Below are 13,832 nucleotides of genomic sequence, written 5' to 3'. Positions count from 1 at the left end.
CACCTCACCTTTCTGACCTCTGACCCCTGCCCCCTTCCCCCTGCCAACAGAGGCGGCGTTCACCTTGCTGCTGTACTGGGAGCTGCTCCAGTGGGAGGACCGGGCACTCAGGGATTTCCTCCACTACCCCTCACAGAGCGAGTGGCAGCGCAAGGAGAACCTCAGCCGCAAGATCCTCCACTACTTCAACAAGGGGAAGGCAAGTCCCTGAACGGCCATCACGTCTTCCTTCTATTATTGTTGTGAAGAACAAACTAAGGGTTTCATGGGGATTTTCCAACCTTTCATGGGGATTTTCCATTCAGATTTTGTCTTGATCATACCGACATTGATATTCTTTTAGTTTCGATATAACCTTGTTTCACTGCTTTTTAAAAGAACGTTTTGAAAATAAGAAAACGATTTTAACATAAGCATAGAGAAAGATCTGTTGACTTTCATAAAAATAATTGTTTGGTTGGGCTCTGCAGTTGAACCTTCACCATGTCAGTTGTCCCATTTGCAGCCTCTAGTGGCCTGAGCCGTAGCTACATTTATAGCTATGTCACGTTCAGACACTGTCATCCTCAGGCACCAGCCCACGGACAGATAAACTCATAGACGGAGCGTAGTTTATCCTCGAGAACATTCTAGTTCACATACTTTTCCTATGGAGTTAATAGCTGCTGTAGAAAAGCGACATAGTGCAGGTTTAACCATTCAAAATATAACCGCACAAGCCAGCTCGATATAATGTGTACTTCAGGGATTAGTAGTGAGCTTGTCCATTTGTTACATAAATGATTATCATTTCTATGGTAACAAATGTTTCTGTTATACTGCCCACGTAGTGATCAGCTGCTAATGTTAACCCCCCCCATGTCATTAGCCAGCATTCTGTTTTCATGCACATCACTTCATCTTGTCACTTAACAATTCTGCTATTTATTAGACTGATTAGTCACATTATGGTTCCAAATCCCTGCACCTACTGTTAGAGTTAATAAAGAAAGCCCAATTTAATCAAAAATAATCAAAAACATTATACTAATAACCATTTTAGTGCCTCCGGTTTGCCAGTAAATGAGCCTCATTTCTGTCCCTGCAGCACAAGATGGATACTAACAATAAATGCATGTTTAATTGCAAATGTTTCAGTACTAATTCTGATGCTATCACAACAGTCTCTCCAGGCACACTCAAAAAAACATCCCTCATCTTTTTTATGGTTGTTCTTTTTTTGGTGGCATGATCTTGTAAAGGGTTGATTTTCCTTTTTCTCATATTATTCTCCCGTCTGTGTTTTCCTTTTTTCCAGTGTTGGGAATATGGAATATCTTTATGCCGGGAGCTGGCTTTCCAATATGAGGCGTTATATGATTACCAGAGCCTCAGCTGGATTCGGGTGAGTGCGGCTTCCGTCTCCATGTTGTTTGCCTTTCATTATCGGCTTGCTGCTGCAGGCACGCTATGTGCTCAAGAATGTATTATCCTCCAAAGATAACGTGGGATGGGGGATTTTTTTTTGCCTGTGCTCTCTCTCTCTCTCTCTCTCTCTCTCTCTCTCTCTCTCTCTGTCTCTCTCTCCGTCTCTCTCATCAAGCCTGTCTTGTGTCTTGTGAGACGCATGTCGGCAAAACAATTTAATAATCACCCGTCTATGCCCGCCCCACACTCCACAACAATATTAGCCTCAGCTTCAGCGTCGGCGGCTTTGGGAGGTTGAGGGTGTGATTAAAGCATTATTCGTTAGGATGATTGTGTAAGTGTTTATCTTTCCCCCTGGCAGAAAATGGAGGCTGCTTACTATGACAACATCATCGAGCAGCAGCGGGTTGAACCAGAGTTCTTCCGAATGGGTTTCTACGGCAGGAAGTTCCCCTTCTTCCTCCGGGTAAGAGGAGCAGGCCCTTGTCTCTCCAGACGTACTTAATATTCTGCTGACTCGGCTGGCTGGCTGCGCGGTCCCTCTGGTGGTTTAGGCAGCTCGCTCAAGTCCTCCGCCGGTACAAAGGTGCAAAAAAACTGATGTTGAATTTTATTATGAAACAGGATGGCATGTAGGGCCTGTTTATTCTCTGGGGACGGGGGGATGGGGGGACGGGGGGTAGGGGTACGACTTGAAACGTTTTGAGCCAACACTGTCGATTAATTCACGCCCTGTGGTTTTAGCATGGGTTTATCGACAAGATCAGTTCATAAAACGGATTATTTAAAATAAGGTTTAATATAAGGTTTACAGGAATAGCTTTTGGTGAGTCATTGACAGCATAATTACAGCCCACTCTCAAGATAAGCTTTTTTTTCTGCATCCACTTTTATCCTCCACCTCTTCTTGCTTATCGCACCTCCTAACTTTTTAGAACAAGGAGTTTGTTTGCCGCGGCTACGACTACGAGCGGCTGGAGGACTTCCAGCAAAGGATGCTGGGAGAATTTCCACAGGCCATCGCCATGCAGCACCCCAACCAACCGGATGACACCATACTGCAGAGCGATGCTCAGTGTATCCTTCACCATGGCACTTCAGTTCTTGTGGAGGACTGGGGAGGAAAGCTACCAAGGACACATAACAGCTAGCTCAACACGCTAACATATATACAGTGGATAGGACCCTTTAATGTTTAAGATTACTATATTTATTATTGTTTCTCAGGTAAATCGATCTAGATATATCTATAGTACATGCTTTGGTGGAGCTCACCACATGCCCAGTGCGCTTCAGGGGAAAACCAGGATTGATATTTGTGAATTTGAGGTTGACAGAAATGTTGTTGGGACACGACTCTAGTGTGTTGGATTTGGCTGCCTGTTGTTCTTGTGTGAGTGCTGGCAACCGCAGCAAGTGAATGGGCCCAGGTTGAGATAAAAAGCAGTTTCAATGTTGTAGTTGTTTTTCCAATTAAAGTAAATGTTTGCTACCGATAGAGGGACACATCTCACACATTGTCACTTTAAATTAAAACATGTGGACTGAGCTTCTAAGCTCACCCACTTTTTGTCAGCTGAAATTGGTTATATTATTTATTTAATTCATTGTAGGCGTGAAATGAGAATTTCAATCCTCTCTTACATGCTATGGAAAATGACAACTGGTGGCATCAGCTATTCCTCTCACGCCCCCCCCCCCCCCACCCCCCCTCTGGTGCTCCATCCTCTCCCCGTATATGTCCCCGTCCCGTCTGGCTGTCCGTCCGCATGTCACTTCCTTGACCACTCGGCCGCAGACCTCCAGATCTACGCGGTCACTCCTGTGTCAGACATCACTGACGTGCCCCAGCTGGAGCGCGTTCCCGAGAGGATCAAGAGCTTCTACCGCATCAACAACGTCAACCGCTTCCACTACGACAGGCCCTTCCACAAGGGACCCAAAGACCGGGAGAACGAGTTCAGGGTACGAGCCTGGCCTGCCACTCCCTCTTGTCTTCTTCTGGGTGTTTTATCGGTACAGCGGAGGCTGTGAGACCGCCCGGGGATGTCTCCGCCCCCCCCCCCGTGGACACCGCTGTGACAATAGATCTTTGTCTCTATCTCTTTCATTCTTGCTTTCGTTCTTTCTTTCTTTTTCTCTCTTGTCGTCTATCTTTTCATGATTATATATTGTCTATTCCTCTCTTTCCCTCTTTCCCTCTCTCCCTCTCTCTGTCAATCTCTCTCTCTTTCTATCTCTTTCTCACTCTCTCTATCTGCCTCTCTGGATTTCTCCCTCTCTCTCCTCTCTTTCCCTCTCTCTCTCTATCTCTCCCTCTCTCTCTCTATCTCTCCCTCTCGCTCCCTCTCTCTCTCTCTCTCCCCCTCTCCCTCTCCCCCCCCTCTCTCTCTCTCCCTCTCTGCCTCTCCCCCCCCCCTCTCTCTCCCTCCCCCCCCCCCCTCTCTCTCTCTCTCTCTCTCTCTCTCTCTTCCTCTATGTCTCTTTCTCTCTATCTTTTAGAGTCTGTGGATAGAGCGGACCACACTGATCCTGTCCAGGCCCCTCCCTGGGATCTCCCGCTGGGCTGAAGTGGAGCGGAGAGAAGTGGTGAGTGGTGGTGTGGGGTGCGGGGAAGGGGGGGGGGGGACTCAACCTTTCGTGTGTCACCTCATCCTGTGTCTCTCTCTGTTCACCACTTATGTCTGTCGCATCGGTTGGACAGCGGCAGCTGGGAACATACCGCATGACAGCATTTTACAAAGTAAAACATAATTGTACATTTTACTCGACAGAAGCTCTGATACATTGTGTTTTTGATCTCGCTTATACGGATTGACGCTTTAATACCAAGACGAACAGGGCTTATATTTTGTCAATCTTCTCGCCTTTTCTAATACCCACGCCCCCAGTTATTTGTGAATATAAGTGCAAATGAGATTGCACCCCCCTGGGGGGATCAAATAACTGAGATCCCCAGTGTGTTTTTTGAGTGTGGCCCTGGATGAAAATCCATCTGTGTATCTGCCTTCAGGTGGAAGTGAGTCCTCTGGAGAATGCCATCTACGTGGTGGAGAACAAGACCCAGGAGCTGAGGACACTAATCAGCCAGTACCAGCACAGACAGCACCATGGCAACATCAACCCACTCAGCATGTGTCTCAATGGGGTCATAGATGCTGCAGTCAATGGAGGCATAGCCAGATACCAGGAGGTAGTTTTGCAGTAGAAACAAGGCGGTACCTGGTGATAATGAGCATACAGGCATACAGGCTCACTATAGTAAACTCATTATTGTTGCTGTTTTGTCACAGGCGTTCTTCGATAAGGAATACATCACCAGTCACCCAGAAGACACAGAGAAGGTGACACAGCTGAAGGACCAGATGCAGGAACAGGTATGATGCATTGTGGGTGATTATTATGAACAGCAGGCACTTGGTGTAGCAGCATGTAAGATTCACCACATGATCTGCATGCATAATGAATTAACCTGACCTTGAATAATGGAACATTCCTCCTAACAATAACAAATATACAACTTTCTATTTGACTGAATAGGTGCACATTCTGGGGGTTGGACTGGCCGTCCACGAGAAGCTGGTGCATCCTGAGATGCGGCCGCTGCACAAAAAGCTGGTGGATCAGTTCCACATGATGAGGACGGGCTTACATCATGTGAGTTGGCCATGTTGGACCATCCTCACCTTGTGACTAGAGTGTCAGTGTGGTCGTGTGTCGCCGTGTGTGTGTGTGTGTGTGTCTGTGAGTGTGTGTGTGTGTGTGTGTGTGCGTGTGTGTGTGTGTGTGTGTGTGTGTGTGTGTATGTGATGTGTACAAGCACGCGTGCGCGTGTGTGTGTGTGTGTGTGTGTGTGTGTGTGTGTGTGTATGTGTGTGCGCCTCTGTGAAAGAGTATGCATGAATGTACTGTATATATATGAATCGTTGTCTGACTGTCTGTACTGACTGTGTTGACTTGTGTGTATCTTCTAACCCGTCCTGTGTGTGTGTGTGTGTGTGTGTGTGTGTGTGTGTGTGTGTTGGCACACCCAGCAGGGTCTCCCTGGCGTGGACCGGTTCGGCCAGGCGGGCTGCTCAGGGGGCAACTCTCCCCGGGGCATCCTGACCTCCCACAGCCACATGAGCCCGGAGAGCATCCGCCTCATCCACCGACACAGGTCAGCTAGCCACCTAGCTCGCTAGCACGTTAGCTAGGTGTTTAAACTGAACACATACAGACCCAGAGAGTCACATGTACCGCGTTGTGTCGTGTGCTTCTTTAAGGCGGCCCTGTGTTTCGACTGGATTTGAAAACCCTTGGGATAAACTTTGCAAATGTTACCGTAAAGTGGAGCTAACATTAAAACGGTAACATTCTTGTCGTTCACGCCGTAGCTGCTTAACTCTCTGGGCTCCCTCAGAGTGAAACAACTGGACACCCTCTCGTATTCCTCCTTCATCTATGGCTTTCGACGCGACACGTTTGTTAAAAGCATGAGGACCCGTGAGGCAGTGTTTACACCCGCCTCTATGCTCTGATCTCCCCCCCCTCCCTCCCCCCTCCCATCCCCTCCAGCCCCCTGAACCTGCAGGGCTCCATCCGCCACTCGTCCTCCTCCCTGTCCTCTCACACGTCCAGCGAGGCGGGCAACCTGGTCATCCTGACGGACGGCCTGATGGGGGAGCACCCCGAGGACTCTGGCCACATGCAGGTACAGGTGTGACGGCACGCCACGCCAGCGGCCGTACCTTATGCGGCGGAGGGGAACCCGACGCAGCCTGCAAGGGGATGTTCTGCGACTCTGGAGTAGTACCGCCCGCCTGCAGTGCAGTGCTGGAGCCCCGATGGATTATCGATATTAATAATCAGAAGCGTTGCGTGCACGGTCATCTAGGAGGGTTTGATCATGGACGTTTTCGTTTTTACAATATATATGAGATATAACCCCAAAATGTGCAGAAATCATTTCAGTAGATCAAATTCATAAAATTAGCAAACTGCAACACTATAAGAGACCAGAAACTTTAGTTGTTTTATTTATGTATTTATTTATTTTATTGTATTATATACTTTTTTCATAACCACTGAACGCATGTTTTTTACTTGGGTTCGACGCTATGTGATATTTGCAGCCCGAAAAAGCTGCCATTGTTATTCATTGTTATTTCCCCCTACTGTTGTTCGGCAGCCCAGTCCCTCGTCCTCCAGTCTGAGCTCCATCCGCTCCACCTCTTCTCAGGTCCTCACCTCTGCTCCGTCCAGCGCCCGAGGTGAATATCACAAAATATACTGGTCAAACGCTCTGTAAGCCACACCACACGTGGGAGGCAGGGTCTATGTTGACTAATGGTCGCTCGGACCGGCCTTTGTGCTTGAGGGGTTGCTACTTAAGTAACCTATGCATTGCCCTACACGACATATTCATTTGTACAAGACTCAGAATATATCGCCTCATTTCTGTCGTAGGCTCTCCTTCGTTACCGGATAAGGCCAAACACAACAGGGAAGTGATGATTCTGTTACCACAACGAGAGAGGGCTAACAACTCCATGTACTACACACTGGCGGAGAACGGACAGGTACCGTGGGAGTCCAACTGTGCATCTTCTTTCTTCAAAGAAACATGATTCAATGACCTCCATCGTGCTTTCCAGGCCATTGTTTTTTTTTATCCCAATTCATTCCTCTCTTATCTAAATCCTGTGATTTGGTTCATTTTGTTTGTTGTTGTTTTTCCCTGTGTGCACAGAACAACCACATGCAGCGTGCCTTACTCCAGCAGGTCAGCCCCTGTAAGCCGTGCGCGGACCCCCACATGAACCTCCCAGAGAAAGGTGAGACACTGGGGGCCCACTCACATCCTGCTGGGCGCTGGGTGTCTGTGGTCCGATCGCTGACCTGTCCCTACCCTTCTCCCGCCCCCCCCCCAAAGTGTTCCCCGGTAACCCCAGTGCCTGGAACGTGGAGGGGGACAGCAAGGAGACGGTCCCTTACGTCCCAGGGTCCTCTGGAAGCGTGATTATGCCCCCCATCCCACCCCGATCCTTCCCACCAGGTACCCACCCTCTGTCCCCTCACTCCCCCCGTGGCTCTGTTGTGATGCTTGATTCTGTTCTCTAAAACACAGTCGTTTAATGGCGATCGTCTTTGTCTTTGTGTTTTTCGTTGTTATTCGTGCCTCACGTCTTGATGCTGGTGAGACATGTTTGAATCAATGTTGAAGGCTTGGACATCAGTCAGCCAACCAAATGTGGCTCATGTGTTTTATTTTCTTCGCAGGGCACTTTTTGATGCACTTTGACGCGTTCCATCACCAAAACAATGACCCGCCCCCCGCCTTGCCCGTCCGTTCTCTCAGAAAGGTACCGGACTGAATGTCAAAGAGCATCTTGCCTTGATTTACCTTCTTTTATTCAAGTATATCCACGGTATCAACCATCCCCCTCTCTCCCTCCCTCCCTCCCTCCCTCCCTCTCTCTCCCTCCCCCTGCAGTCTCCCCTCCACCCCATCCCCGGCTCCCCCACCAGCCCGCAGTCGGCGCTGGGCGGCAGCAACTCCACCCTGTCGGGCAGCGCCAGCAGCGGCGTGTCGTCCCTGAGCGAGAGTAACTTCGGCGGCCAGTACCCGGACACGGGGCCCATCCGGAACGACGCCCTGGAGCCCCTCCCCAGCCACCTGTGGTCCCCGCCCGAGGAGTACCTGGCCTCCCCCTACCTGCACATCCACTACAGCGGCCCCGACATGGACTCGGCCGACCAGGTGCGGCCCTTCCACTACCGCAGCCCCGCCTCGCACCCCCAGCAGCACCCGCACCCGCACTCCCACTCCCACCCGCACCCGCACGGCGGACACCACCCGCACCAGTCCCACCCGCACCAACCCCACCCGGGGATGGACGGCCACTCCCACGGCCACGGCCACGGGCCTCAGCCGCAGCTGGCCATGCCCATGGCGTCCCACCACCACCACCACGGGGCCGGGCACGGGCCCCAGCACCACGTGCCCTACCGCCGGCCCCAGCCACCCCCGGCCGTGCCGCCCAAGCCCTACCTGAGGGAGGGCTGCATCCCGGAGGAAGACCTGCAGCCCCAGCCCATCCCGCTGCCCCGCAGGATCTTCCACCCCCAGCACGGCCACCGGGACGAGCAGGTCAAGCACCCCTGGGAGCAGTGCATCAGCGAGGAGCACGAGGAGGCGCAGTGAGGAGGAGGAGGAGGAGACGGCCGGGACGACGAAGGAGGAGGAGGACGACAACGGAGGGAACGACGGCAAAGGGGGGAGTCCCCTACCTGGGGTTTTTGTTGAGATTTGGAGACGGCGTTCTTCTCCTTGTCTTCCTCCCTTCAATGTGCACCGAGTCAGGGGGGAGGGGCTGGTCCACAACCGAGGGGGAGGGGGGGGGGCGCGTCACCAGCCCCGTGGAGCGTGGCGGTTTGACAGGAGGAACACGAGGAGAAGGCCTTTGAAGTATCGACGAGGCGCACCATGCTGTCACTGTGCTCTGTATCGGCCTCTGATGCGACACGAGGGGAATATTATCTGTCAGTCAAACACAGGGCAGGGATGTCTATTTTTTGCTTTCTGGAATTGATATTGATTGTACACAATGGTACAACGACGTGTCTGTGAGCATGTGTTTTCATTTTGAGGATAATTATATGACAAAGCGTTTTTGTGACATGTGAACCACCACCCCTGATCTTTCAAACAACATGGATCGGTATAAGCTAAGTGTGTCGGAGGACATAACCTTCATCCATCCCCACCCCCCCACCCCCACGCACACTCCCTCGCTTCATGACAACACAAAGTCTGCGGCCCTCGAAGAAGGCTCTCCATCCCTTGGTGAAGCAACAAATGCTTTATTGTTATTAGGGGGATTTATTGTTTTTTGATAAATTTGCTAAACTATGGTCTTCTGAAAAGCTATGTCCATCCTGTTTTTTGAAACACTGTTAAGTGCTCCTTAATAGTGAGTCATCAGAAACAGCACATTGGTGTGTGTGTGTGTGTCTGTGTGCACATGAGCCTGCCTGCGAATGTGTGCGTGTGTGCGTGTGTGTGTGTGTGTGTGTATGCGTGTGTTGTTCCCCCAGCTTTCCTAGAACCAAGGCGATACTGTACTGAACTTGTATCCCCTTTGTGGACCTCTGGACCTTTTAGAAAGGCGACACGGACCTTGTCAGTCGTAGACGACCCCCCCCCCCCTCCCATCCGTACCATCGCGGACGGAAATCCACGTGAATGTATTCAAATGAGATGTTTTAATCCGTGATTTCACAAGTTGCAATTCTCCTTTCAGTTCTTCTCCTTTAAGTGCTTTTTTAAGTTCACTCCTTGGTTGGAATCTCTTAGCTCTTATTTTTTCCATATGTTTTTTAAACGTGACCGGGATGTCTCTTGGAGGGTGAATGAGAGAACTCTGCAAGACGGACGGACAGGACTGGCGTGGTTTGACGGCTAAGCACGGACCGACCGCTGGACAGACTATTTTGATCAGGTCACACTCACTGAGCTGGTCCAAGACTAGTCACAGACAGAAGCCATTACCCTGGAAGTCACGAGGGTAGGATGAAGACGAAGACTCTTTGCCTTCGCCAAATCTCAGACACCTGGCGGAAACCATGGACACTGAACTTTACACCGAGACACCCCTCTATGTCTTTCAGACGCCCTCTCCCTTTATGCCTCTCTCTCTTTCTTTTTCTCTCTCTCTATCTCTCCCTCTCCCTCTATCTCTCTCTTTCTCTTTCTTGATAACTCTCTGTCTCTCACACACAATAGATGTCACACTATGTCAACCAATGATAATTGAACATGGACGCCTGCATTTGGGCAGCGTTTCGTGTTCCGATGATATATCCTGTACACTTTCGCTGGGTAAGGGGCGAACCTAAAGTTAGATTGCGTCGCGAAGCGCCCTATTTGCCTTAAAGTGCATTTGAAATGCAGTATGACCGCTCATCTGGACACCTCCAATGAACACAAGAAACTCATGGAATTACTTCTGCTCGTCATTCTGTACTCTCTATGCTCCCCACCTCCCCCGCCCTGCCCCCCGCCCCCCCCCCCCCAAACCCACCCCTTGGAAGGAATGAAATATCTGTCTGGCAAAGGGTTTTGTAAGCTTTTCAAGTTTCTGTTTAGGATTTAAAGGGTCACATGGCTCGTTGGCACGAATCGGCCTGCAGCTCTTCTCAGCCATGTTTCGAGTTTTTCCGTTTTGTCGCGCAAAAGCGGTGTTTTGGTTTTCGACGAGGACAACGATCGACTCTCCGACTCTGAAAGGACGGTGTTATTTTAATGAGCTGTAATTTAATGCGCTGCTCAAACGTTGGGTTGAAAGGATAGCTAATTAACAAACACTCGTGTCCCGAAATTCTTTTGTGTTTTTTTTTTTTTTTGTGTCTCTTTTTTTTTTTGCAGGTGGCTGCTTTGTGTTCTCACACACCAGGTTGTCAACTGACAAGACAACATCTATTTTTGTATGGAAAATCATCTGTTGTGCGAACACATTTCAGAAAAATGTACCAGGACAGAATGCACAGGGTACCGCATGGGCTGCTATACTTTGTATGGAGGTACATGGCAAGGGTTAGATCAATATATGTGGTTGGAAGCTTGACGGCTTTTGAAGATAGCCGGTGAGGGGAAGCGATACTCAGATAAATATAGGTACAATAGAGAATTTTTCAATGTAAATTCAGTTCTTGTACATACAGCAGTATTGTGAAATATTTTTGACAATTATTGCAGACTCCCTAAAGGTTTATTGTTGTTTTGTGTATATACACGTAATCCAGAAATTGATGTAATTGATAAATATCTATAATCAGTGTTTGAAAAAAATACAAATTCATTAGACTGTGGCTTTCTGCACCGTTCTTGACTTCAAGTCTTCTCATATAAATACTTTATACACTTTTAAATGTGCTTTCTTGTACATATGGTGTTAGCATGATCAAACAGTGGTTGGTTGTAAAAGTGGTTTTCCTACTCCCAAAACTGCTGTGGTATGGATTTCATTAACAATGCCAAACATTAAAGACAATCTTTTATCAGCTCCATCTGGCTCCTCATTGTAATTATCACGCCAATGAAGTGGCGCATAACGTGACAGAAGGGGGCGCTGTGTATTGTGGAAATACAAGCAGAACATTGTTCTTCTCTTCTAGCTGGTGTCAAAAGACAGCATGACTCACTGATATGCTGCAGAGCGCAGACCTATTCATGGGGAGGTATTATTAGTTCGGTGTGTGTGTGTGTGTGTGTGTGTGTGTGTGTGTGTGTGTGTGTGTGTGTGTGTGTGTGTGTGTGTGTGTGTGTGTGTGTGTGTGTGTGTGTGTGTGTGTGTGTGTGTGTGTGTGTGTGTGTGTGTGTGTGTGTGTGTGTGTGTGTGCGCGCGCGTGAGAGAGGGAGAGAGTGCGTGCGTCCAAATTACAGTAGAAAATTACGTGTTTCTGTGTGTGCGTGGAAATGGCCGTATTTTATGGATGCCCAAGAACACTTGCCTTTAAAGGTAGGCCGTAAAGTGACAAGTGTGTTCGTGTAGCACTGACAGCTGCAGTATCGGCAGCCCGTCCTCTCTTGTCCCCGGCTGACACATGGAGTTGCATTAAACCGCCTGCAGGTGGCAGAATGAATCTTCTGAAGTTCCTTTGTCGTTTGTAGCCCTCTGTAGCATTATTACAACCAAATTCATGTGCTGGGGGGTTGACAACCACTTGACAACCTTTACAAGAAGTCAAAGATGTCAAAAAGGGGCAAAACGCTGAACTGCTATTTAACCTGAACACGAGCGGCGTCTTTCCACACATGACTTTTACACTATCTCGGGCGGCGTCAAAGAGTTGAAGGATGAAAGAGTCCTTCTAGCGCTTCTGCCTTCCCTCCAGAGAGGATTACTTTGCTGTGTGGTGCATATTGATGCCCGTATGTTACTTCACTCTGGATTCACCCTCTTTTCCAGTCCACTTGCTCCACGTGCCCTCCTCTCTCCTCTCCCCCTTCCTCTCTGGAAACCTTGTCAGCCTGCGTGTGTCTTGGAGCATCCCTTACCGAGCTGTGGTTGGTGCACAGGCCTATCCGAGATTGTAATTGTGCGTGGTTGTGTGTGTGTGTATGTATAGGTTTGTGTGTGCAATGTAAATGTGTGTGTGTGTGTGTGTGTGTGTGTGTGTACATTCAGCATATATCTATTTATATTCAAACATATAATTGTGTGTTCTTGCTGCCTGGGGGTTATGTCTCTCTAGCTTGTAGTGTGTGTTTTTGTGTGCCTGTGTTTGTTCTCTTGTGCGGTCATGTGTGTGTATATGTATCATAGATATATTCATATTCACACATATTGTTGCGTGTTCTTGGTGCCACATGTCTCGGGTCTCTGTAGCTCATTGTATGTGTTTGTGTGTGTGTGTGTGTGTGTGTGTGTGTGTGCATGTCTGTACACTCGCCCATTGTCTGTGGGAGCCCCCTGCAATCTGAAGTGATGTCGGCAGCATTCTTCCAGACAACACACTCGTCTTTCATGTGTCTTTTGGATGTTGTCGCACCCGATGCTGGTTTAAGTGTGCATAGCATAAGGGATGTGTGTGTGCAAGTGTGTGTGCAAATGTGTGTGTGTGTTTGTGTGTGTGTGTGTTGCACAGACTGACAAACAATGGGACCATCAGGAAACAAAGATTTTTAATAAATGAAAGGATACTAATAAATAAAGGAAGAACAAATTGTACATTTCAAATGAAAAATCCAAAACGTCTAAAACAAATGTCAAGTACGATACAGTACCGTCGCACAAATTATTAAAAAAAAGAACAAAGAAAAAAACATCCCCTCCCCTCCCAGCCCTGAAACATTTACAAATTTTCTTAAAAACCTCAAGAAGCCAAACATAGACATGGTATAAAAGCATCATACAGTAGAGCTGTCATCTCTGAGTATAATTTACAAATTGACCGAAGGATAAATACTCGTGGCGGATCTCAAAGGTGGGAGACGCATGTGAGAGCGCTGTGCGTCGCGACGCGGCCACGACATGCGCTTCTCCACGCTTGAGGTCGCCGCCCCCTTTCCCCTTAGGGATCAGTAACAGTGATGAGGTGAGGGTCAACGCAAGTTCATCAATCCATCAGGAAAAAACTCACAAAAAAAAACCAACAAAAAAAATACATGTATAGGTGAGGTCGTGAACAACTTAACAATAATACTTAACAATAATTGTCCGTAATCTGTATTGGTCTCTTCTCCGGGGTGCTGTGTGTAATCATATACAATATAGTCAACATAATCTCTGGCCGTGGGTATGGCTACATCGGGGGGGGGGGCATGTGCGGAAGAACAACCAACGCTCCACTCCACCTCACTCCTCCGTCCTAGCAACCGCAACCGCCGTCCCCCGTCGCGGCTCGGGACTCATGTTGGCTGGGGGGCGGGACGTCCCGGA

The 13,832-nt window shown here is 48.8% G+C and overlaps 1 protein-coding gene across 1 annotated transcript in view; it reads left to right on the top strand.

Annotated features, from left to right (window-relative positions):
- Positions 1-8,593, top strand: part of LOC311359801 (dedicator of cytokinesis protein 3-like) — a gene marked incomplete at both ends in the record, with an annotated part of 45,613 nt that extends 37,020 nt beyond the window's left edge. The window contains 17 exon segments of the mRNA XM_084479836.1: positions 51-199; positions 1,298-1,384; positions 1,769-1,873; positions 2,343-2,484; positions 3,206-3,372; positions 3,910-3,996; positions 4,421-4,600; positions 4,701-4,784; positions 4,948-5,064; positions 5,445-5,566; positions 5,965-6,100; positions 6,578-6,659; positions 6,856-6,968; positions 7,139-7,223; positions 7,322-7,444; positions 7,669-7,751; positions 7,883-8,593. Of these exon segments, the coding sequence (XP_084335962.1) occupies positions 51-199; positions 1,298-1,384; positions 1,769-1,873; positions 2,343-2,484; positions 3,206-3,372; positions 3,910-3,996; positions 4,421-4,600; positions 4,701-4,784; positions 4,948-5,064; positions 5,445-5,566; positions 5,965-6,100; positions 6,578-6,659; positions 6,856-6,968; positions 7,139-7,223; positions 7,322-7,444; positions 7,669-7,751; positions 7,883-8,593 (2,573 nt within the window).
- Positions 8,594-13,832: the final 5,239 nt, after the last annotated feature.

Source organism: Micromesistius poutassou (assembly GCF_964030765.1).
Source record: "Micromesistius poutassou genome assembly, chromosome: 15".
Classification (NCBI taxonomy): domain Eukaryota; kingdom Metazoa; phylum Chordata; class Actinopteri; order Gadiformes; family Gadidae; genus Micromesistius; species Micromesistius poutassou.
The sequence above is the reverse complement of the archived record's forward strand: the minus strand, read 5'-3'. Positions and strand labels throughout refer to the sequence as shown.